The 26,370-nt window shown below is 50.4% G+C and overlaps 1 protein-coding gene across 2 annotated transcripts in view; it reads right to left on the bottom strand.

Annotated features, from left to right (window-relative positions):
* The window catches only part of SNPH (syntaphilin), a 41,416-nt gene that overhangs the window by 5,007 nt on the left and 10,039 nt on the right, over positions 1–26,370 (bottom strand). Inside the window, exons 3-5 of one of the 2 annotated variants that reach the window (XM_068524678.1) lie at positions 7,779–7,875; positions 6,985–7,092; positions 2,478–2,627 (exon numbers count right to left, since the gene is read on the bottom strand). In XM_068524678.1, coding sequence (XP_068380779.1) covers positions 2,478–2,627; positions 6,985–7,092; positions 7,779–7,828 — 308 coding nt within the window. In that variant the 5' untranslated portion in view covers positions 7,829–7,875. Of the gene's footprint in view, positions 1–2,477; positions 2,628–6,984; positions 7,093–7,778; positions 8,039–26,370 lie in introns of those variants that run through there. The other variant, XM_068524677.1, reaches the window with a different exon arrangement.

Raw genomic sequence — 26,370 nt, 5'->3', positions numbered from 1 at the left:
TCTGTATCTACCGTAGAGAGGGAAGACCCAGAAGATTGACAAAAAAGGCACAGAGCTATTCCCGAAAGAAGAGGCAAGAGCAGGCAAACTAGACGGTCAGAAGACTCCTGTCCAGAAACTCTCAGGCTTTTAAAATCCCTGAGGCATAGATGAATCCGGGGGGTGCAGGGGAGGGAGGTGAAGTAGAAAATGATGTCATCAAGTCCAGAGGTAAAGCCAGGGTGAGACTGAACAGGACGGACCAAAAGCAGTGAGAAAGGAGGAGACTCATTCATGGGACTGAACTCCCACCCTGGGTGTTCCTCCTTCAGCAAACGTCTTAGTGATCCGGCCCACACGCAGCCACTCAGCCCGAACCCTACATTCACGTACATAAAATCCAAAATGGCACGACCATCACTTTGGATTTTATGAGTCTAGCAGAGTGACCAACCCAGATCAAGCACCATGCGCTTTTCAAAGTCAAATTAGAAATTCAGGAAATGGGCCCAGGAATCTCACTCCACAAAACACTCAAGGGACTGGGCCTGCGGGGCTGCAGTGGCCACAAGGTCAGCAATGGCATCCACTGGAAGGGGAAGGAGGGGAAGGGCTGCCCAACAGGATACAGCTTGGTGATGGAGGTGGGATGGCAGCAGGGACCTGGAGCTGCTCAAGAGCCACAATAACGGACGTCCCCACAGGTGTGGGGATAATGTTCATTCCTCCTGCCTCAGGGTGGGGGGCTCAGTCTAGGATAACCCTCCTCACTGACTCTGAGCCCTGGGAGGAAGAGTGAGTTTGAAAGGAGGGACTGGGCATGCTCAGCTCAGCTGGGCCCCACTCCTCCTGGGAGCCAGCAGGACCCCAGAGCTATGGCTTCCCAGCCCTGTTTAGGTCTCAGGGGGCTGCAGGATGTTACATTTGAACTGGGTCTTATAGGATGAGTTTTCCAAGGAAGCAAGATGAGAGGAAGGGTATCTTAGAAGTGGAGACACAATATATGAAAGCACAGAGTGTAAAAGCAGAGCTCCTTCTTTGAGGAGGAAGTAGGCTACTGCAGGAATGAGAGGTATCAGACTGAATGTTCAGAGCCTGTGAGGAGGGTGACAATACAGCAAGTAAAGAACGGCCACAGGTACTGCAAGAGTATCAGGCGGAGAGGCCGGGGAGCTGAGGTGCAGGCATGTCCACTACAGGGCATCCTGCCCAAACCACACAGGGCAGACTGTCTGCTCTGAGCCACAGGGCGGCCCTAGAAAGGAAGCAGGGAGATGGGCTGTCTGCTTCCTGAGGACATCAGTGTAAATGGCCAAGCAGACCCAGGGCATCAGTGAGAAGACAGTGGGAAATATAAACAGAAATCCTAGCACTACAGACAAGGAGGTCCACAGAATGCCACCTCTACCCTCCCCAAGTTCAAAAGCACAACAGATACAAACTGGATCAGCTACCTGGCAGAGCTCTGGTCAAGAAAGACACGGTCATGCTCACTGTATGCTCCAATTTACATGGACTATAATTAGACAAATCCACAGGGGCAGAAAGATTAGTGGTTGCCAGGGACGGGGTGGCTGGGGAGAGATGGCGCGTGATTGCTACTGGGAACAGGGTTTCTTTCTGGAGTGATGGAACCGTTCTAGAATTAGATACTGTTGATGGTTGCACCATTCTGTGAATATACTAAAAATCACTGAATTGTCTACTTTAGATAGGTGAATTGTACGGTATGTGAATTATATCTCAATAAAGCAGTTATATTAAAAAGAAAGAAAGAAAGAAAAGATGAAGGAAGGCGTGGTAGCGGTGGCCTCCCCGCCTGCCCTCCAGCGCCCTGCACGGCACCCTGTCCAGCTCACAGTCGGCTGCGTATCCGAATTGACACAGTCTGGAGAAGACGGGTAGGTGATGAAGAGATCAGAGGGCAGCCCTGAAGCTTCGATCATAAAGATGAAGCTGCCAGCCTGGAAACGGGGAGGCCGGGAGGATCAGGTCTGGGGAATGAGCTCAGACAGGCCCACGGGGGCTCCTGGGAGACCCCTGTGCTGGCTGGGAGCTTAGAGGAAGGTTTCTCACGATCTTACATCATCTATAAGTGGATGAGGAGGACGGCTTCTGGGGCCTAAACTGGTGGGTCACGAGCCCCTGGTGACCCCCTGGGAGGAAGCAAAGGAGGGCTAAGGGGTTGTTTCTCCCCCACAGAGACAGGTCAGCCAGGAAGAGTGCCCTGTGCTGCTCCTCCCCTGGTAGAAAGGAGCCAGGGCATGAGAAGTGGCCAAAAGGGGCTGCCAGGCTACAACTGGGAGAGCACTGCCTTGGGTGGGAGGCCTGACAGACCCCCACAGGGGAAACTGCTCCCAGCCTGGCCCCAAGCAGCTACCTGATGCTTCAAGGAGCAGCTGAGGGGAGGGCAGGGACAGGTGAGCTTTTGCTGACAGAGGAGCCCCCAGCCACGCCTTCCTCCCAGAGACACTGCAGGGCCCTGGCCACCCGCTTACCGGTCCTGGAGCCGGTCCTGCGTGTCCTTCAGCCGGGCCTTCAGATGCCGGATGCACACCTCCTTCTGCTGCAGGGGGGTCAGGTACTGCTCCGGGGTGGGGGGCTTGATGCCATGGTTGTCACTGCACAGCGTGTACTTCATGGCGCGCCTGCCGGGGACGCTTGTCAGCAGGGAGGGAGGAAGGGGCCTGGCAAGGCGCTATGCCTCCAGGAGCCAGGGGCCCCGCCTACCCATCCTGGTCCCCTGGCCACTGGAGCGCTGCAGGCCAGGCCTCCCCCACGGGGCCCCTGTGGGCACGAGAACAGCCAGCCCCTTTGGGAGGTGGGTTTTTTTTTTTTTTTTTGGGAGGTGGGTTTTATTAAGACTCTTTCCAGTGACGAGCGCAGCCATCAGGGTGGGGAGCTCAGGGCTCCTCTAGATCGGGCTGGGGAGACACGTCACAGAGCGCGTGCACCAGCCTGGCGCCGCCCGGGGTGACGCCACCTCCGCCAACCCAGTCCCGGCGCCACAGTCCAGAGGTCAGGTGTCCACCCTCCCAACCCAGAGACCAAGGCTGAGGGTGGGAGAGGTCTCCCCCTCCGTGTAATTATCCTGGGGCCTGCACGGTGGGCAAGGGTTTATCTGCTGTGTGTGTGTGTGAGTGACTTCATGTGAAAATCTAGTAACTGTGCGGCCGCAACCGTGTGAGCCGTTTCTGTGTTGTCGTCACCACCACCGCCTCAGCATTCATCGTGTAGAACACTGTGTGCAAGACTGGCACTGAAGTGGCAGCCTGTCCTTCCACTGGCATAAGGTGGGTGATAGTTGATATAAAATTAATAATGCGTTCGTTTTCTTAGTGTTCTACAACTTTGCTTTCAAAGAATCACATTACCCTACAGTATGCCTTTCTCTCCTAATTGGAGAAGCTGCCTATCAGCCTATCATCACAGGTAAGTGGTTTTTAGAAAAATGTAACAATGTTTCTAATACCATATTTTGAATATGACTGTAATACTGTAGGCCATAAAAATTTTATAATGATTCATTCATTAGATAAGCTAGGCAACCATTGCTAGCTTCTCTGTTATCAATGCATGCACACTATACCTGTAAATAAATACGAATTTCTTTTTCACATGATCTTTTCATTTTTGATGTCTAGTCTTAGTAATACATGTAACAGCTACAGTGTTTTGTATCATATAAGACAGTATTGATGTACTGACAGATGATTCAATTTAAAAACAATGTAAACGTACAGTATCAATAAATACAGTATATTGCTGTAAATGTATTTTCTCTTCCTTATAATTTCCTTAGCATTTTCTTTTCTCTAGTTTACTTTATTGTAAGAATACAGTAAGTCCCCTACATATGAATCTTCAAGTTGCAAACTTTCAAAGATGAACGTGCGTTCCCATGTCCAATCACATAAGTTAGTTCACCTGGCTGGTGTACTTTTCAAGGTACTGTACTGTAAGATTAAAAACGTTTTCTTTATTTTTTGTGTTTGTTTTTTATGTATTATTTGTGTGAAAAGTATTACAAACCTATTACAATACAGTACTATATAGCCAATTGTGTTAGTTGGGTACCTAGGCTAACTTTGTGGGACTTACGAACAAATTGGACTTACGAATGCTCTCTTGGAACAGAACTCGTTTGTATATAGGGGGCTTACTGTATAGTTTATAATACATACAACACACCAAATACATGTCAATCAACTAATTACGTAATCAGGAAGGCTTCTGGTCAACAGTAGGATATTAGCAGTTACGTTTTGCGGGAGTAAAAAGTTATATGCAGATTTTCAACTGCATGAGGGGTCAGTACCCCAACCCCCTTGTTGGTCCAGGGTCAACTGCTCTAGGACGCCAGCTCATGAACACGTTCACACAAACGCAGGCAGACCCTTTCCATCTGCATGTGCACGCTCTGGGGGCACACGTGAGCACACATGTGAACACTGGCTGTCTCTGGGCATCACCCTGTTCACAGCTGTACCCTGCAGTGGCAGCAGGCTGGACGTGTACCGCTCCCGGCAGCCACAAACACCCTAGCACAGGGTGGCGCAGACGTGTGTGCGTGTGTGTGTGTGTGGTCCCACCAGGGCCGAGGAGGAGGAGTTCCCACCCGGTGGAGGAGGGAGGGCCGAGGCTTTCACCCAGGGAAGGGGAACACCCCAATGCCACCAGCAGACCACGGCCGGGCCACCTCAACTCACAGCTTCCTGCCGGCTGTTCTGTTTGGGAAGAAACCTCCTTGGATTTTGGCTTAAACACCTGGGCGTGTTCTCACACAATTTGGCAGAGGCCTTGCTGCCATCCAACTCTGTTCCTTTAGGGGACGGGGAGTCCCAGGTCTAGCAAGAGGCAATCACATTTTATGGGTGTAGAAAAGACAGGCCCTGGTGGGGCCCATTTGCCAAAGGAGCCAAGTTGGAGGCAGTTTTAAAAGTTTTGGGGAAGCTGTCTAATGTTAACTGAGGAAAAAGTATTTGTAAATCGTAAACTGTTGAAGAGAAAGTGTGGACAGAAGTGGAAGAAAAGAGAAACGATTCTCTTCTGCTCACTCAGCTCCCGGCCTCTAAGTTTAACTCAAGTCAAGTCACACACTGGCCTGTATTCTGTGTGGCAAGGGGCAGAGGCGTGGTGTCGGATGGGACCTCGGGGTCCCCTCTGATGGGCTCTAAGAAATCTCCTTCCAAAAGAGGGGAAGCCAGCAAGGGCCCTGAGCCCCACGTGTTAGGCCAGTAGACATCCTGGTGCCCTGCAAAGGCTTTGGCGAGAGGGACCCAGAGCTGTGGCGAGAAAAAGAGGCCTTTTCCCTCTGCCGGGGTGGAGGAACCAGGATTACTTAAACTAGTAAGAGCTGGGGATTACAAAGGAAGTAACTATTTTAACTTTTTTCCACTTGCTTTCACGAGTTTTCCTTCTCAATATAACATTTAACACTCATATAGTTTTAGTCACTAGCTCTTTGTGGGAAAAAATATTTTTTAATATAGTATATATTTACATATATACTATACGTACCTGAGAAGAGAAGTATACTACAATTCATGTCCCTCAGCTATTCACGCCTTGGAACACCTGGCTACTTATAGTGAGGCCAGAGCCAAGGCACTGCTCACCAGCAACTCTGATGGTGGCAAGGAGACCCTTGCATGGAAGCAGCTCTCAGCCTCAGGGTTGGGAATGCCCCCATGGGTTGCAGTTATGACATGTGTGGCAAAAATCTGCTACCAATAAAAAAGTATTAAAGTTGCCAATTATACACTTTTCAAAAGGTAAATTAATGCATCATCAATCTCACTCACACACCACCACCACCCCCATTCTGGGTGCAGTTACAGACAGGATGCTAGGGCATGGGTCCAGCATATGTGTGTCACCCATCATGCGTGTCATGGTGGAAAACTCAGAACTGCTGCCTCGGTGTGATCTGGTCACACAAATGACACTCACTCAAGACAAGCCTTCCCAGGAGGAGCTCTGGCCATGGGAGCTGCAGGCCAGAGTCTCCTGGCCTTCTCTTGCCTACGATTCTCAAGTTGAACCAAAGTCCTAATGAGAGCGGTTATGCGTTACGGGCCAGCAGCAGTGTGTGGTGTGTGCAGATATCAACTCCCTGAAGGCTCCAGGTTGTAAGTTCCACTTTACAGATGAGGGAGCGGAGACCCAGACTGAATCACATCCTAAGCCCGTGCTCCCCCCTCGCGCTCCTTGTATTTCAACGCAGGGAAGCAGGATGGGCGCCGCCATCACAGCCTGCACGTCCTGGTCTCTGAGGACCCACTGCTCGCCTTACCCGCCTCCCCAGCCCGATCCTGCCTTTCCTCTTTGCTGAGAGCCCAAAGCACATGCTGCACTTGTAACACACTTCACTTTCTAAACCAACTCCACTCTGCCACCCTCACAGTGTACCACCTAGAAGAGCAGGCTGGCGGACGCCATGAGTTGCCTCCCAATATCCATTCTTGCCTTTTCTCCAACAGAACTCCCAGTTTGCTTGGGTGGCCCTACACTGGGAACCTCTAACTCTCCCTGTAGCCAGTCATACCTGGCACCAGCCAGCACAGTATAGACAGAATTTCCTGGGGAATGTGTCCTGTCTCAAAAACACGAGTCTCTGGGGGTTCAGGGGCTTTGGCCTTTCTACCTTCTTCCTTCCTGGATGCTGACCTGATGCCTGGAGGTGTAGGAGCCAGCTGTACACCAAGGATGGTGGAGATGGGGTCCCTGACACTTCGGGGAGCTTCCCGCCTCTGGCCCCTTGTTCTGAAAGCATCATCCCCAGTTTGTCTCAGCTACTGACTCTGGTTACGTGCAGCTGGGTATGATCGTACCCATCTTACAGATGGGAACTGAGGCTCAGAGAGAAGTGACCTGCTCAAGGTCACACAGCCGGGAAGTGTGCTAGAGTTGGGGATGGTTAGAACGCCCACCTCCCTCGACCCCCAGGGCACTCAGGGCCCCAGCCAGCTTGGCCAGGCCGGGTGGGAGGGAGTGGCTGGTTACCTGGGCGTGGGGCTGCTGTCACTTCCCTTGCAGGAGCCCGAGTTACTGCTGCTGCTGAGGGAAGAGGTGCCGTGGGCATCCCGCACACTCACGGGGGGAGAGGTGCGCCTGGAGGCAGGAAGAAGAGGCAGGTGCTCGTTCTGGCTGGTGGGCAGCTGCGGACACTGGGCGAACACCGCCAGGCCGCTGCGGCCCAAAGGGCCCCCACTTCAGGGTCACCGCCGGGGAGAGAAGCGTGGCGGGGGGATGCACAGACAGGGGTGACAGAACAGACAGTGCAAATCAAGGTGGAAAACCAGAAGGAGGCCGGTCCTCGGGACTCCCCAGAAGGCTGAGCAGGGCTGCAGGCCAAGGGTGGGGTCCCAGCTACCCTTACCAAGGGTCCTCAACTTCCGGGGTCCCCCAAGCCCAGAGGGAAAGGTCCCTGCATAGACTGAAACACAGGTGGAGAGGAATGGGGCAGGCAGGAGGAGGGACAGGAGGAGGGGCACACGGGGAGGCCAGGGGAGCCTGGGTGGAAGGCTGCATGTCGTCCCTGCAGTACCTGTGAAGATCGAACAACAATACTGGTGACGGTAGGGATTCAATGGTTTAAGTCTTCAGAGAACTTTTATACCCACTGTGTCATTTGAGCCCATAAACAGTTCCTGAGGCCAGTGTCAGCAAGCCCATTTTAAAGATGGGAAAACTGGGGCAATGACTTGCTCAAAAACAAGCCGGTGGTGGACTGGAGACAGAGACCCTCCCTGCCCCCACCTTCAGAGGCCAAGGCTCTGGGCACTGGGGAGACTCACCTGCGGGATCCAGCAGAGGCCCGTCTACTGCCTGGCAGGGACATGGCCATGAGGCTGTGGGTCCGGGTGAGGGGCGGGATGAGCGGTGTCCCCGGGGCTGAGGAGAGAGGGTGGGTTGGGGGGGCCGCGGGGGTGGCCGGGCCCGGCCACGTCATCCTCTCGCTGGGGCCGCTGCCCGGCATGGCTTCTCCTCTCACCCTTCAGCAGGACACCCAGGACCGAGCGGGGGGCTCGCAGGCCAGGCTCTGGCCACAGCTGCCTCCACCAACAAATTTAGCAGGCTCTCACCCCACCACCCGACTTAAAATCATGATCATCAGAGCCTCAGGGCGGGCAGAAATCATCAGTCCAACCCCGTGTCCTCCAGATGAGTGAATGTGCCCCAGAGAGAACAAAGGCCTCGCCCAAGGTCACTGACACTGGGGCAGGGCCTCCTAATCGGCTCGGCCCAGCACTGAGTCCTCTACGCTATAAGCCAGGTCCCCGGACCCCTGACTCTCGGACCCCACCCCCGCGCTGGTCAATCCTCCCTCGGCGGGGGCTGCAGACTGGAGGACTCCTGGAGCAGGACCAGGAACCCCAGATTAGGCTGGGCTAGTCTCGATGTCACCTTCCCAGAGTGCCTGCTGGCGCGTGGCTCAGGGCTTCCCGTCTACAGGGGAGACAAGACAGACCAACACACCACACACGTGTAGAAAGACATATGGATACACGCGACTATGAAAAGGTACCACGTCCCCTCCATTCCAAGGCATGCCACACATGGCTCAGTGAACATGCTCAGGGGGCCTGCCCACAAGGCAGGACATGCAGCCCTCACCTGCCCCGCCCCCCCGCCCCCACTGCCCACATGCTGCACACAGGCATGCCCGCACCCATCCGTGCAAATGCTCATTTTGGGGTGCACCAGGAACTCAGGGCACAGGCTCAAAGCAAATGAGGAAGGAGACAGATGGGAGATGAAGACTCCTCCCTGCTCCCAGGGGGTGTCTCTGTAGGCTGGACCCAGTAGGAAGTGACCATGCCTGCAGAGATCCATCCTTGGCCCTCTTGACAAATCAGTAGAGAGACTCAGACCTGGCCTCCTGCCCAGGAATCCCAAGGCCCCTTTCCTGGGTAGAGGTTTGGGCTCCAAGGGCAGCCAGCCCTACAGAAGTTTAAGGAGGGGAGAGGCCCCATGCTGGGCTGGTGTTGGCTGCTGTGGAAGGAGGCCTGCACTGGGCATTAGCCCAGAGCTCCTGGAGTCCGAGGTGGAGAGGCCTGGGCTCTTTGCAGCCAACACGCTAGTTCTGTGCCAGCTCCAGAGACCCTAGTCCCCTCCTTCCATGCTCAGAGCAGGAACTAAGGACAGTAGCCTGGGTTACAGGAGACTCAGCCAAGGACACCGTGCGCTGGACCTTCCCCCATGCTGGGAGAAAAGCGGTCACCAAGCCCTGCTCCACACCAGACCCCGTGCCAACCACATTACGTACATTATGCCATCGACTCCTCCCAACAACCCTATGAGGAAGTGCTGAGATTAGTCCCTTTACAGATGAGGAACCCGAGAGGGAATGGACTGCCCAAGTCCCAGCCCCAGTGTGGCAGGGCCAACACCTGAACCAGGCCAACACCAGATGCTGAGGGGCTGGGTCTCAAACCCCAGAGCCCCTGCCCAGGGCACCCCCCCTTCCCACGTCAGGGCCTCTGGGGATCCCGGTCATCCCGGCCAGCGGCGGGGCTGCGTCCTGAGTGGACAACGGTGCTACTCAGGTGGCCTGTTTCCTGGCTGTGACACAGACGTGGCGTGTTCCCTGGAGGGCTCGGACATTGCCAGCATTGTCTGCCCAGAGGTGTCAGGTGCCAGGCACAGGAGCCGCCGACACCCCACCTGTCACCTGAGCTGCTCGTCCCAGCTTGGCGATGCATCCCACCCATCATGCCCCAACCGCCCAGGCAGGGCCTCCTGGACCTGCAGGGCCGGCCTCCGGAGAAGGAACAGTGAGACAGGGGCTGAGGGGACAACAGTGCTCCTCCACACTTGCCAGGAAGGCCACCAATGGCTCACCACCTCCTGGGCGCAGGAGGGCCTCAACTAGGAGCAGCTTGGGAGGGGCCGACAGTCCTCGCTCGTGGGTGGACGAGGGCTTCAAGGATCACCTGTCACTGATTGAACACTTCTGCGGCCAGGCGACCATGCTGAGTGCTTTTATGTGCCTTGGCCCATTTCTTCAAATAAAAATCCTTCAAGGCAGGAATTTTTATCACATTTGGGTCCAAGGTCACACAGCTGCCCGTCCAACAGACCCTGGCTTCTAGCCCCAGTCAGCCTGGCTTCACCGGCCATCCTCCCATCACCACTTCTGGCTTTTGGGAGGATGCTGCGCTTTCAGGAGGACTTCTCAGCAGAGGCAGGACTCAGAGCTGAGGCAGGGCCTCGCTCTTCCAAGCCAGCTCTGGTGAGCATTGCTAAGGAGCTCAGAAAGTCCGGGTGGAGCTCCAGGCCCAGGTCCTGGGAGGCAGGCACGATGCCTGCCTTGCCTTGGAGCTGCGTGTGGCCTCGGTACAATGAGGGTTTTGTTGTCGCTGTCCCTGCTCCTACCTTGCTTGGCAACCCCACGCCTCCCTCCTCTCTTGCTCCCTCTTCCTTCCTCTCTGGCCAGGGGGGTGGGGGTGGGAAGGGGATGGCATTTGTACCTGGATGGAGCCGACAGTCTCCTGGGAGGCCAAAGCCAGCCATTCATCTGGGACAGAGGTGGAAGTGGCATTTCCCCTGCTGGGACGGGACCTTGCAGGCTGGGGTCCCTCTGGGAGGGCAGAAGACACCCAGGCCCAAAGGGAGTTTCCTCCCCAGGATCTAGCCCAGAAGTGTCAGTGAGCACCCTGGGCTCTCTCAGGTCCTCCCTCCCCTCTGGGCCCCAGAGAGGAGGCAGATTGCCATGGCGTTTGCCTCCATGCCACCTGCTCGGCCTGGAGTCCCGCAGGCCTGTCCCCAGGTAGCCGCTTGGAATGGAAGGTGGAAAGGAAACCCCTAGCCGTGGGGAGCTGGGCTGACAGTTGCTTATCACCTCCACCCCAGGTTAAGCCCAGCCCCATTTCCCTATCCTGCCCACACCATGGCCACCCTGCTGCATCTACCCCTTTGATTAGTGCCTCACACGCCCAACAGTGGGGGTTCAGGAGATAGAGCAGGATCCAGGGAACAGGAGATGGAAGGAGTCAGAAACAGTCAAAGATATCTGGGCTCAAATCCCAGCTCTGTCACCCTCCAGCTGCATGCGGTGGGCGAGTCACACCACTTCTCTGAGCCTTAGCTTCCTCATCTGTAAGTGGGGCTGTAACAGAATGCACCTCATGTGGTTACTGTGAGAATAACACAGGATCACGCATGCACAGGGCTTAGCCCAGTGCCCACCACACAATAAACACTCGAAAATGGGAACTGCCAGGATTTTGGCAATAGATAATTGCAATGCAACGTGAGCTTCAAGACAGAAACATTCAAGGCATAGTAGTGGCTTCAGGAGGGTCAGGGAAAGCGTCTCCAAAAGGATATTTACACTGGGTCTTAAAGGGTGAATAAGAGGTCACCAGGCAGAGGAAGTGAATGGGAGGGATGGAGAAGTGTGGGCAAAGGCTGTGAGTAATTCATCAGCATGGCTGCTCAGGAAACTAGGGGGCCTAGTGGAGGCAGAGGCACAGCGGGCCTGAGGCTGTAGAGGAAGGTGGGGCCAGGCCACACAGAGCCACAAAAGCCAGGATCTTGTCCTGTGAGCAGCAGGGAGCCATGGAAGGGCCTTAAAAGGGGGACGGACACAATCAGACTTGCGTTTTAGAAAGCCCCTGCGTAGGGGGCCTTTGTGGACTGTAGCTGGAAAGGGGCAAGAATAGAGGCAGGAGACCAGTTAGGAGGTTATCAAGAAATTAGAAGGGCCTGGGCCAGGGCAGCAGCAGGAGCAGTGGAGAAAAGGGCCTGGAGCCTTCTCAAAATTCATCAGAGGCCCCGGATTAAGTAAAAATTAGGGCAAAACTCTTGATCCTGGCATTCAAGGCCCTCTTGTCTATACCCTTTCCAACCTGCTCTCAGCTGCTTGCTGACCCCAGAGGAAAGCCCTGTTCGTTGCTCCCATATCTTTGCAAAGGCTGTTTGCCCAGCCAACAGCACCTGCCCTGCCCTGCCCTGCCCTGCCCTGCCCTCATGCACACATCACACTTTCTGTAAGGCTCTGCCCTACAGGACTTTCCTCCTGGGACTTCACCCGTCACTTACTCTCTTGACCACTTAGCATGCCATGCCTTAGGTTGAAACTCAGGGAAGACCCCCCTCTGCGGAATTTCATAAAAATAAACACAATCAACACGCAACCGTTAGAAACGCAATGAGTTAAACAGGCACATCTGATAGACCAAGGGGTTGGATTAGATGGTCTCAAAGACACTTCTGGATCCAACATTCTCTGATTCTAGGGCTGTAAATGAAATAGAGTTCTAATTGATGCTTTCTTCCCTTTCAATTACTAGGACTCCTGGATTTCAGTTTCTACATCTGTAAAACTAGGAAGCTGCATTCTTCAAAGAAATACTATGGCATTTTGCTCAATCAGCAAGTCATAGGGGAGAAACCAGGCACTTAGGTTAATCTAATATTCTAGCTAAGTGAAAGTCCCTGTATGCACTATAAATTATCTTTTTTTTCCCAAAGAATTAGCCATCAATAAGAGAAGAAAGCTATCCTAAAATCCAAAGGAACAGAACAATCTGTGTCTGATGACTCAAGCCTCTCACAATTGTGGAAAGCAGAGCAATGCAACCAATAGAACAGAACTTGGGAGGAATCTTCTCTCTGCCAAGGCGACACTAGAATGCAGAACATTCCACCCGTCAAACAGCAGAGCGCCTGGTGCTCCTAGAATGCTAATGCAGAGGGAAGCGGGAGACGGGCCTGGGAGTGTTCCGGCCGCCCTCTCTGGACCTCAGAGGATTAGTGCTATGAGGGATACTCATGGCTGAGGAGTTTGGTAAACCTTCCATTGGCTTCACGACCTCATCAGCCACTATGCTTCTCTGCACTATCAGCAAAACCAGGGCCTTTCTTCCTAGACTCGGGAAGGGAGGCAGTGGTGGCATTTCTCCAGTTTGCTTCCTGTTTCCTACACAAGCTGTCCTCAGAGCTGGAACCATAGATGGAGCCACTGGACTCCTTCTCACTGTGGCAACCCCAGTACAGCGCAGGGCAGACCCACAGCTTGGCCAAATGCTGTGAGGGCTCCCACGGCAACCAGGATGGCCGTGAGGGCTGAGGCGTCTGCTATGCAGGTAGTCTCTGGTGGTTCGACTCAGATTCCGGAGCCTGGAGGGCACCAAGAGCCAGTGGTCTTCAAACCACCTAGAGAACTTGCCTCTGGGACTATGAGGGGGTGGGCTCAGGCCTCCTTCCCCATTTCACCTCGAGAGACTCCTCTTGTACCTGTTCTACATATGGAAGGTCTGAAGTAAGCTGACATTTTTAAAAGGGTTTTGCAGGTTAAAAATCTATGTAATATATATTTTCCACAATGAGATACTATTTCACATCCACTAGGATGGCTATAATCAAAAAGACAGACAATAACAAGTACAGGCGAGGATGCAGAGAAATTGAAACCCTTGTGTATTGCTGGTGGGAATGTAAAATGGTACAGCCGCTGTGGAAAACAGTCTGGCAGTTCCTCAAAAAGTAAAACATTGAATTACCAAATGATCTAGCAATTCCACTAGTGGGTATACACCCCAAAGAATAGAAAATAGGTGTTCAAACAAAAACTTGTACAGGAATGTCCATAGCAGCGCTGTTCACAGCAGCCCAAAGGAGGAAATGACCCAAATGTCCATCAACGGATGAATGGACAAACAAAATGTGGCCTATACATACGATGGAATGTCATTTAGACATAAAAAGGAATAAAGTACCAATACACGCTACAACATGGATGAACCTTGACAATATTACGCTAAATGAAAGAAGCCAGACACAAAAGGCCACATATTGTGATTCCATTTATATGAAGTGGCCAGAATAGGCAAATCCATAGAGACAGAAAGCAGATTAGCGGTTGCCAAGGGCTGGGGGAAGGAGGAATAGGGAATGACTGTTAATGGGACTGATGAAAATGTTTTAGAATTAGGTAGTGGTGACAGATACACAACTTTGTGAATATACTAAAACCCTTTGTATTGTACATTTTAAAAGGGTGGATTTTATAGTATGTGGCTATATATCAATAAAAAACAAAAATAATCTATATAATCTATATTTTAAATGAACCATTGTAAAAGGACAGGCATGGTCCAGGAAGGGGAAGGGAATAGCCCAGGATGGCTCAGCAAGTAGTGACAGGACAGGAGCTAGAAGCAGCCCTCCTGCCTCTACCTGACTTCAGGCAGCTGGGCCCAGGGCAGGTACTGCCCTGGTCCTCCTGACTCTGGGTCAGCCTGGAGGAGACAGGTGACTAAGACTGCCCCTTTGAAGGTTTGGCATATCCCCAACCTCATCTGATCCTCACAAATTCCCTGTGGAGGGAGGCCAGGTGGAGACTGATCCATAGGACACATGGGAAACCTGAAGCTGCGGAGCTTTCGAGATCACTCAAGGTCACACCTGGACGTCTAGGTCGTGAGTGCCTGCATTTCTACTGCATCATGACTGTCTCATCGTACAAGAGAACTGGGACACATACCGCTATGCTGTATGAAAAAGCAGAAATCTACTTTCCCAGGAGATTCTAAAATACCAGGGTGGAGATGCGGGGGTTACATCCCCGCATCCTGGGCTCCTCATGCTTCCATAAAAGCAGGACATCGCATGTGGAGAAAAGGGAACCCTTGTATACTGTTGATGGGAATGTAAAATGGTGCAGCCTCTGAGGAAAACAGTGTGGAGGTTCCTTAATATACCTAAAATAGAACTACAGTATGATCTAGCAATTCCACTCCTAGGTATATATCCAGAAAAAACACTAATTTGGAAAAGTACATGCACCCTAATGTTCAACAGCACCACTATTTACAATAGCCAAGACATGGAAACAACCCAAGTCCCATAAACAGACGATTGGATTAAGAAGGAATGGTATATATACATACACACACACAAACACACACACACACACACACACACAATGAATATTATTCAGCCATAAAAAAAGAATGAAATATTGCCATTTGCAACAATGTGGATCGACCTAGAGAATATTATGCTTAGTGAAATAAGTCAGACAGAGAAGGACAAATATATGATATCACTGACATGTGGAATCTAAAAAATAATATAAATGAATCTATATACAAAACAGAAATAGACTCACAGATATAGAAAACAAACATGTGGTTACCAAAGGGCAGAGGGAAGGGGGAGGGACAAATTAGAGGTATGGGATTAACAGCTATGAACTACTATATATAAAATTGATAAGCAACAAGGATATACTATAAAGCACAGGGAATTATACCCATTATCTTGTAATAACCTAAAGGAATATAATCTGAAAAAAATACTGAATCACTAAGCTGTACACCTGAAACTAACACAATATTGTAAATCAACTATACTTCAATAAAAAGATAATAAACAAAATAATATATTCCTGAAAAAAAGAAAGTGGACATCACAGAAACAGGAGGTTAGCAGAGCAAGGAAGATTGTTTAAAAAGAAATTCTTCATGTGTCTTCTCCCTAAACAGTGTAAGTCTCTCCATGTCCCTCCAAGAATCAGCCACGTGGGCAAAGGAGAAGCCCTCACCATGAGGACCACTGTGTTCAACTCTTCCAACATCTGCTGCATCCTGCTCACTAGCCCAGGTGCTGTGCGAGCCCAGCACTGAGAGACCCTCAGCTCCTCAAGCCACATCACATGGTCCCTGTCGGTGACCTTGCACCCTCGACCTGAGTCTCAGCTGCCTCATGCATTCAGTGGGAACCACCCTCCTGACCCTGCCTTATCCAACCAAGGCAATGAATGGAGCAACGGGGGAAGTTCTAGACAAATAGAGGACAGAACATTTCTTGCCATTACTACTGCTACCACTACCTCTTATAGGGGATATTTTCTCCTTTTTCAGAGGTATTATTCCTTGCTTTAGGGCAAGTCAGAGCAAGCCCAGGTGGTGACTCTGAAATTACTGGCACCCTCTGCCAGGCCGACTGCCCTGGGGTGGCGGCTCTCCAGGCCAATGCCTGGCAAGTCTCCTACATGGGGAGGGGCAGCAGGGGCAACACTGGTTTCCATCCCTCCACAGCTGTGCCAAGGCTGCCCCTCTGCAGACAGCCATGGGGAGGTGTGGGGGACAGAGGGGACCTGGTGCCAGCCCCAGCTTGGCAGCTGCTTGGCAAGTGGCTCCTGGCAGGTGGAGGTCCTTCAACGACCTTGGCCACAGCATATGCTTCCCTGGGCTTCCCGGCTGATAGAGCTGTCAAGCCGCAGCCTGGCTCCTCTCCTGCCACCGCCTCCTCCTGAGGTTCCAGCTTTAAAGCATCATAGGATGGGGCCTCTGACCCTATGGACTCTCTCTTTTCTTCAGATCTCTGCTGTGGCTCTTAGGATCCTTGAGTCAGCGTCCACCCCTCCCCTGCATTTACCTCAAGTACCTACAGGAGCTAACACACTCACAGAATTCTAGAATGGAAGGAATCTTGGGTAGACTTTGTCACAGCCCATCGTTTTACAGAGAGAAACTGAAAGCCAGAGGGAGCATGCCCTATGTCTAAAGTTGCTCAGCCAGTGGAGCACAAAGCCTGGGTTGGGCGCTCAACTCCTGACTCTAGTGACAAAGCTTCTGCACTGCAGCCCCACCCCACACCCCTGTTTGAATCCAGGCAGAGGTCTGATAAAATAAGAACAAAAGGCGGCTTTTTGAGTAAAGAAGTCATGGAAGGAAAGCCAAGGGTAAAACAGAAGTCTCACCAATTTTAAGGCAGCTCACAAATGACACAGTAAAATATACATTGAAACCGAGGCCTGGGGAAGCAGGGAATACCACAGCCTGACCACACATGCAAACGTGGCAGCAATAACGAGGTTCAGATTCCACTCTGAGCTTCCTGGCCATCAAAGCAAAAAGAGAAATTATGTCCAGTCTTCTTGTTCTTATAGTCAGGGGAGAGCGGGAAGCAGACTAGTTCTTTAGGAGACATAAAGCTCTCCCTAAAATGAATGCTAAAAGACACATTATTGCATGTGATTTGCTGTAGGGATAGAGGACTGCCTATTGTGACTCTGCAAGGAGGATCCCAAGATAAAGGAAAGATGGTGGCCTCAGAGCTCAGCCAAGTTACCCTGTATGTGCTGTGCTCTGCTGACATGAGGTTGAAGGACCCATGGAACACAAGGACCAAAGGGCTAAAGTGATGTGCAGATGTCATCTGATCTGCCTGGGACCACAGCTCCTTTGCATGGAGATAGCCCCCACCCAATCTGAGATCAGAGAGCTCTATCTTCCTGGGAATCCAAAGCAGGGAACCACGTAAACTCATGCTGTCTCTTGCATTCTCTCTCGCTCCCGCTCTCTCTCCCGGCATTTCATGACAATCTAGTCCAACCGCCACATTTTCTAAGCAGAAACGGACGACTCGCCAAAGGCCACAATGTGAGCTGTAGGAACAGGGGACACGAGACTGAAGGTGGGCCAGCTGATTCCAATCCCACCAGCCACTGTGGGCATGCTGCTCCCGTTGGACGCCAAGTCTCACCTATCTTCTTGAGGCTCCTGGGGGCTTTGTGTGGAGATACAGGCCCAGCTCACCCAACTGTTCCTGTTTAGCCCAGGAGCCATGCTGATCCCAAATCAGCATCCTTCACCTCTCCTCCCAGACCTGCTTTCTTTCTCCAGCTGCCAGCTTCCCTGCCATCCTCAGCAGCTGATTCCTGTCCAACTGATTTCCAGTGGCACTTCCCCCATCAAGCGGAATTCTTTTGCCTTCATTAAGATCCAGGGCCTCTGACAGCGCCCAACATGGCTCACACTTGCTGAAAGAGGGTGGGTAATTATAAACCTCTCTCCCCAAAAGACCTCCTACTCTGGAGAGGCTGCTCCACCCCTTAATTTAGTTCAAATGTTTTCAAAGGGAGACTCTGTAAAAATCTATGTCTGTGTTAAAATCCCTTTGTCTCAGAATGAGTTTTTCCCCTTTGCTGGGAGGCTAAGTGAACAGAAAGAAACGATGGCTTTGGGCTCAAATATGCCAGGATTTGAATTCCAAACTGCACCACCCACTATCTTTATGACAGTGGGAATACCACTTAACTTCTCTAAGCCTCAGTCTCCTTATCTGTAAAATGGAGCTAATTACAGATATCGTGCATGAGTACAGTCACGATTAGCAGTTATACATGCTAAATGCCTAGCAAGGACCTGGCATAGGGAAAGCACTCCATATAAACAGTATTTATTTATTCACCTAAATAGTCTTATGCTTAATGTTGTTCATATATGTTACATCTTTATTCCACTCCAAAATCTTCATCTGAAATATACTAGTTTGTATTTCAGGGGTCTCTTTCTTTCTCCCCATGCTTTATTTTCTCCACAGTCCTTAGCAATAGCTAATATATTTATGTACTTTGTTTATTGTCTCTAGAATATAAGCTCTAGGAAGGTAAGACTATTTGCCCATTTAGTTCTTAATTTAGTTCCCAGCACTTAGACCAGTGCCTGGCACCCCACAGGCCCTCAACAAATATTTGCTGGATGAATAAGTGGTTCTGCACTCACTTGGGTTGATATCACTACCCAAGTAAGTGCGGGCTTCTTAGCAAGTCAAAAAAGGGGCAAAAAAAGCTTTGCAGTACTTAGGTTATATTATTATAGTCCTTCTCACACATGGCGTCCTATTTAGGTGGGCTGGTCTCTCCTGCTAGATTTGTTAAGCCAGGGATTTATCCATTTCCGAATCCTTAGTATCTAGCAGGGTCTTGAGTACAAAACTCTTAAAAACTGCATCTTGGGCTTCCCTGGTGGCGCAGTGGTTGAGAATCTGCCTGCCAATGCAGGGGACACGGGTTCGAGCCCTGGTCTGGGAGGATCCCACGTGCCGCTGAGCGGCTGGGCCCGTGAGCCACGACTGCTGGGCCTGCGCGTCTGGAGCCTGTGCTCCGCAACAGGAGAGGCCGCGATGGTGAGAGGCCCGCGCACCGCGATGAAGAGTGGCCCCCACTTGCCGCAACTGGAGAAAGCCCTCGCACAGAAACGAAGACCCAACACAGCCATAAATATAAATAAATAAATAAATAAATAAAACCAAAAAAAACCAAAAAACTGCATCTTAAGGGAAAGCATGAAAGCACAGTTTGAAAGCTGTCATTTAATCAGCCTCTTGCCAGGCACTGTCCTGGGTGTTCCACATTTATCCTCTCAATTCACCCTCACGTTAGGGGATGTGCTCTCCATTTTACCACCAAGGAAGCTCAGGCTCCAGAGACCAGCGAACTTGCATGAGGGCACGTGGAAAGTAGGTGGTAATACTGAGAGTGGAACTCAAACGATTCCAGCTGCCCCTCTAAATTACATCTCCGCAATCAGAAAATCCAATTCGTTGTGTCAACAACCCCAAATCCTGACAGCAGCCCTCAGAGAAAAGTGAAAGATACATTACAGTGGATCCTCATGGTCTGCAGATTCTGTAGTTGTGAATCATCTACTTGCTAACGTTTATTCATAAGCCCCAAATCAATACCCAGTTCCTTCACAGTCATGGGTGGAATGCACAGAGTGGTGAAAAATTTCAGTTGCCTGATGCCCATGTTCCCAGTCGAGTGGAACAAGGCAACCTCTCGTTTCATTTCTTTTCTTCTTTCTTTTTTTTTAAAATAAAACTGAGTTTAAAAAATAGTATTTTAAACTGTACAGTTTCCAGAAGTATACAGTTCTCAAAAATGCACACACTTCACTTAGCTTGGTTCATTTCTTATACTATAAACAAGTGTCCTTTTTGTGGTCCATTTAGAGCTATGTTTTTAACATATTTTGTGCTTTGCTGGTGCGCGGGGGGCGGCAATTTTGCTATTTAAAATGGCCCGCAAGCATAGTGCTGAAGCGCTGTCCAGTGTTCCTAGGCTCAGGAAGGCTGTGACGTGCCTTACGGAGAAAATAAGTGTCAGATAAGGATCGTCCAGGTGTGAGTTATAGTGTTGTTGGCACGAATTCAATGTGAATGTATCAACAATGTGTATTAAAGGTGTCTTTAAACAGAAACACAAATAAATAAAACAAGGTTATGTACTGATCAGTTGATGAAAATGTTGTGACCAGAGGCTCCCAGGAACCTAATTCTGTATTTTCCCTCAGAAGCAATGGTTTTGTACTAATTCCGGGTTCACAACTGGTTTATAGAACATCACTATTGCAAATAACAAGAACTGACTGTATTAAGCACAGGTGCCCAGCACCCAGATTTGCACACAACAGGTCCGGTTGCGTTCATGCACAAGTACACATACAACCACACTCGGCTGTGTGCTCAGCTCCGTGTACTCAACACTGCCATCCGCACCAGCACCAGCCGAGCCCTCCGGGGGCCGTGAGGACTAAATGCAGGCGCTCAGGGGGTAGAGCCAATCACTCCTGGATTCAAACCCCAGCTCAGCGGGGAGCTGTGTGCCTGCAGGCCTGTCATAATCAGGGCCAGTTTCCTTATGTGTACGTGAGGTTAATCATTGTCACGATGGTAAAGTGGGGCTGTGCAGGTCAAGCTGCCAAGCGCAGTGATAGGGATAGGGATAGGGCTTGGGGCAGGCAGCAGGACAGAGCCTTTTAAGCCCTTGTATCTGTACAGGGCATGTATGGGGCCCAGGAGAGCCAAACTGAGGGCCTCCCCCTCCTTGGCAGACTGGCCTCCCTGCTCTCACAGGCCTGGGCCTCACTCTGCCCAGCGCTGCCTCGAGGAGCACCTGGAGGCTAGGAGGCCAGGGACCAGAAGGTCAAAGCCAGAAGGTGCTCAGAGACAGGCAACTCCAGGGGTCCCAAACTGGCAGCCCATAGGCTGTATCGTGCCTAAAGACCACTCTCCTTTGGCCTGCATGTATGTGTATTTTAATTTCAGTCAACATTTATAACTTGAGAGATTTCATACTTAAAGAAACCCAGATTTTTAGCTTGTCTTAACCCCAAAGATCCTGCAGCTCTGTGCCTGCATTCCTGCATGGCAGTGATGGGCTGAGGCTGAGGAGTGGCCCCTTTTTGCCAGTTCTTACCTGCACTTGTGCTCTTTACCTGGGCTGTTTCGTTTGTTAGCTGCCTGGCATTGGAGTTTGGAATCTCCAGTCTAGTCCAATCCCATTTTATAAATAGAGGATCTGAGGCTGGGGGGGGGGGTGGGGCGTGGGGGGAAGGGGTGGCACTTGCCCAAGGCCCCAGGTAAACTGGTGGAGCTGAGATTTGAACCCTTGCAGCTCTGAACCCAGGGTGCTGGACACACAGGGAGGCTGGGAACACAGAACGGGGGACTTGGGCTGAGGGGCAAATCCTGTTCAGGAAAAGGCTGCTGGTGCCAAAAGGTAAAGCAGAGACCAGCCGCTCTGGCTGCAGTCAGCAAAAAGCTCTCCTTCCCACCTGCAGGCAAACACCGGCCTCCCCCACACTGTAAGATAAACTCCTCCCCGGCTCTGTTGACACAGGGCTCTCAGGTGTCCCTCTGCCCTGCCTTTTCCCCTGAGCAGGCAAAGATCTTCATAATCGCAGGCGCCCCCGGGGAAGGTGTGCAGAGCAGGGGCTTTTCCTAGAGCAGAATCCAGCTGGAAAACCTAGGTCTCAGCAGAGGACTGACCATGGGCTTTAGCTTCCTCATCTGCAACATAGGGTTTCAACTGCGAAGATTTAATCAGATAATGCTTGTGAAGAGCCCTGGCACACACTGCCCAATGAGCAGTAATTTCTTTCCCTTATTTTATAAACCAAGGCCCAGAGACAAGTGAATAATTCACCCCAAGAAGGTCACGGAATTAGCTCCAACTGGGTAATTTTTAAATGTTAAATATAGTTCTATTTATGAATGTTGTTATTATAGCTATAAAAGTAGCACACATTTTTTTTAAAAAAAAGCCTCCATTTTTGCTACTCAGAGATAAACCACGGATTAATTTGACTGCTGCTCCTCCTAGTTTTTTTCTAAGCATAGAAGAAAAACTATTTTGGAGGCAGGTTTTGTTATTTTTACATAGTTATAAACATGGTAGAGAGGCACCTTTATATCTTTTAAAAAAATTTAACATGGTTTATGAATTGCCCACGATATGGCATATTCTTTATAAAAAGTATTTTATGGGCTGTATAATAGTCCATTTCATGGGTCCATCACTGTTACCTTAACATCCCCCTCTGTTGAACATATAGACATTTTTCCTATCAAAAAGAATGCTACAACAGACATCTTCATGCATAATTATTTTTCTGTATTTAGAATTATTTCCTTAGGAAGGATCCCCAGTAGTAGATTTATAGGGTCAAAAAGTATGAATATGCTGCCAAACTGCTTTTCTAAAGGGCTGAGTTGCTAGCTGATTCTCCCCCCATAACATATGCACAGCAGCTGTGTTTCCCCTTGACAAAACCACAGGCACTTAGCCTTGCCTCCTGAAAGGCAAGGAGTTCGAGCTCAAAACAGGAATTACCAGAGATGGTCTTTCTGTGTCTCTGTGGCCTTGTGACAAGTGTCTTCACCTCACATGGCAAAGAGGGAAACTGAAGCCTCCTGGAGAGACGTAGCTCAAAAGTGGCCTAGCTCCAAGATTGGAAGCAGGTCCCCTCAAGTTCCTCCTCCCTCCTAATCAGAGTACTTCTTATCTGTGTGGCAGCTGTGGCAGGGACATTTCAGTCAATGTTTACCAAGTGTCTATGTGCGCTGGGTTCTCCCCAGTCGTAATCAAAGCGTGTGTCAGGGAGGGGCTGGGCAGAGGACGGAGGGAGTCTCTCTGCAGAACTCAGGAGCAGGCTTCTGCGGATGGATGCACAGCTGTCTGCGGAGGAGCATTCCAGATTCAGTGCAGGGAGTGGGGGTCAACATTACAGAAACATGCAGGAGAAGGGGAGATACAAAGGGCTGGGTACACGAGACCAGACAGCGTAGGGACAAAGGGGGAGCAGAGGGGAGACCAGGCACTGGGGGAGCACCTTTTGAGCCTACAGAGAAAGTTCTGAGCAGAGGAAGGGCGAGGTCAGGTTTAGATTATAGAAGATAACCCTGTACCAGCTCTGCTGGGAATGGGCTGGAAGAGATGAGGAGGGGCACCAGGAAAGCCAAGGCGGGAGAAGAGGAAAGGAAGTGAGAGAAGTAAAGATGGCTTCGAGAGAAATTTAGGGAGCAGACAGGGACCGAAAGAGATGGGCCGTGGGAAACCAGGGAGAGGGAAGAACCGTGATGATGCCCAGGCCTCTGGGTACGTGGGGGTGAAGCCCACCCAGTGTTCATCGCCCCTTCTCCCTTAATAACAGAACCCTATTTTTGTTCAGGGTTGGCAATATACCCAGCTTAAAACATACAAGTATCCAGAGTGGCGGTGGCAGTTCTGGCCTGTGCACTGTGACAGCAGCACCCGGGCTTGAGAGTCCGGCTAGCTGTCATTTAGCCTACGAGGGCCAAAAGAGAAGTGGGCATCACGCCTTCAGTGGCTCAGTCTCCCACGCGCCAGGAGCAGGGCCAGGTTCAGAGTCAAGGGCTAGCAAACACGAGCTGAAGGAAGTCAGGCAGCCAACCAGGTGATCTGGGACCTGAGAACCCCATGCACAGTCAACCTAGTACCAGGAGAATGGCCTCGAGGCCACCGTCCATCTCCCCTGGGACACAGCCCAGCACAGGAGAGAGAGCACAGAACTGGGAGCCCGTACGCTCAGCTCTGCCACTGACTCACAGGCCTGAGGGCACCCTTCTTTTGAGTTGGTACTTCAGTGTCCCCATCTATAAATGGAGATAATGCCCCCACCTCATGGAGCTGTGTGACCACCTGGCCTCTGCCATCACATCTTCCCAAATATCCTCACTGATTCACCTCATGGATTCACCATGCTTTCGCCTATGCAGTGCCCTCTGCCTAGAAAGCCCTTCCAAGCTTCTTCTACCTGCTTATCTTCTAAGCTCAATTCAAACATGGATGCCCACGTGTGGCTCCACAGGAGACAGAGTTCACAGCTCTCGCCATGGTGGCCCCATTGCACGTGCTCTTTTGTTATACCAGGAGGACACAGGCTGTTTACACACACCCGCTGTGGATCACTATCTTCCATTTTTTGAGGGTTTCTAAGTCTACATACACATACACACAGACACATAGACACAGAGGCGTTTGGCTTAAGCAGCGATGTGCCCTGCTGGCGAGCTGTGAGAGGGCACTGGCAGAAGAGGTAATGATGCCCTCAGCCAGGCTCCACACACCCAGAGCACAGCAGAGAAGGTTGCCCTGCACTGTTCCAGACAGTGCATCTCGAGCCTGGCCCAGAGTGGAGCTCAACAAACATTCCTTAATGAACATATGGCTCCTCCTCCTCTGTCTCCCAAGTGCCTTTTGTGACAATAAACGGTGCTGACACGCTCCTTGTCCTTGGAGTTGAGATGATCAGCTACAGAGCTCTGCACCTGCCTCTCACCCACAGAAAGGCAGTGCCGTGCCTATTGTACAGACAAGGTGAGGGAGAAAGGTGACCTGCCTCACCAAGTGTCACCAGAATCAAAGGCATCAAAGCACCCAGCATGGGCCCTCTTCCTCTAGAGATCAGAGGTCTGTGTGGGCTCTGACGCTACACCCCATGGTCTCAGGGACTCAGGCCCCCTGTCTGCAAAAGAAAGCTGTGGAGATGTGCGAATTTTAAGTACCTCTAGGTGCTGTCCTGTGATTCTACATGATAGTAGAGAAGGACTGAATTCAGAGGCTGCAATCTCTCAGGAAGCCAGTCTCTTTCTGAGTCTCTCTCTCTCTCTCTCTCTCTCTCACACACACACACACACGTACACATGCACACTGAGTCTGAAACTCCCACAGGGCTCTCTGGGGCAAGACACGGATTGGGAGAAAATAGCTGCAAAATATATATTTGACAAGGAACTTGTATCGAATATGTATAAATAACTCTTACAACTCAATAATATTAAGACCAACAGCCAAATAGTTAAATATTTAAAAGTTGGCAAAATACTTGAACAAATAATTCACCAAAGATATATGGATGGCAAATAAGCACACAAAAAGATGCTCAACATCGTTAGTCATTAGGAAAATGCAAATTAACGCCATAAGGAGATACCACTATACACCTATTGGAATGATTAAAATTAAATAGACTGATCATACTAAGTGCTTTTGAGGATGTGGAGATACCAGAACTCTCATACGCTGCTGCTGGGAATGTAAAATGGTACAACCACTCTGGAAACACTTGGGCAATTTTTTAAAAAGTTAAATATACATTTACCAAATGATCTAGCCACTCCACTTAACTCCTAGGTATTTACCCTAGAGAACAGGAAGGTATATCCATACAAAGACTTATACACAATTGTTCACAGCAGCTTTATTTGTAATAACAAAAAACTAGAAAAAAACCAAATGTCCATCAACAGATGAAGGGCAAAACAAATCATGGTTTACCCTTACATACAATGGTGTACTATGTGTACTCAGAAATAAAAAGGAAAAAACTACTGATGTACACAACAACTTGAATCTCTAAATAATCATGCCGGGTGAAAGAAGCCAGACCCCCCCCCCCACCTTCCAAAAAGTATATTCTGTATGATTCTATTTATACCAAATTCTAGAAAATGCAAAGTAATTGATAGTGACAGAAAGCAGATCAGTGGTTGCCTGGACAAGGGAGGGGAGAGGGAGGCATGAGAGAAAGGAATTACAAAGGTGCAAGAGGAAACTTTGGGGGTTGATGGATGTGTTCATTATCTTAATTGTGGTGATGGTTTCATGGGTTACATACTATGTCAAAACTTACCAAACTGTACACTTTAAGTATGTGCAGCTTGATGTATGTTGTCTATACGTCAATAAAGCTGGAAGGAGGGGAAGGGGCAGGGGAAAGAGAAGAAGGCAGGGCAGCAGCAAGCAGGAGGAGTCTTTCTGGGAAGCCTGGCACACGCACGGACCCGGACACAGACACACAGACGTACATGCACTGAGTATGAAACTGCCACTTGGCCTCCAGGGGAGTCCTAAGAGTCTCTCAACTCAGGATTCCATCTGTGAGAAACACCAAGGCTACTTGCCATTTGCTCATTATTCGTCCAGAGTACTTCCTGTGTGCCTGGCTTGCGCTGGGCACTGGGGATTCAGAGATAAATCAAACACAGGCCTTGCCCTGGGCAGTTCATGCTACTGGCCATGGCGTAGCCTTCCCAAAATTCAGCCTAAACATTTAGCTTCATGCCCCAAATATACCAGCCAGGTTCCCTTCACAGGATCTATGAGAACTCTTCTTCTTGGACCCGATTTTGTTTCTAGCCTTGCCATCTCTTGGGAGAAAGCTCATAACACCATCAGGATTCTGTCTTGTATCTGTGCTAAGCAGACATCCAAGCTGAACCCCAACTGATTTCTAATAACTGACTAATGAGATCTGAGTCAAAGTCTTCACAGAATTGCAGAAA

The sequence above is a fragment of the Eschrichtius robustus genome, chromosome 16 (assembly GCF_028021215.1).
Source record: "Eschrichtius robustus isolate mEscRob2 chromosome 16, mEscRob2.pri, whole genome shotgun sequence".
In the NCBI taxonomy this organism is placed as follows: Eukaryota; Metazoa; Chordata; class Mammalia; order Artiodactyla; family Eschrichtiidae; genus Eschrichtius; species Eschrichtius robustus.
The sequence above is the reverse complement of the archived record's forward strand: the minus strand, read 5'-3'. Positions and strand labels throughout refer to the sequence as shown.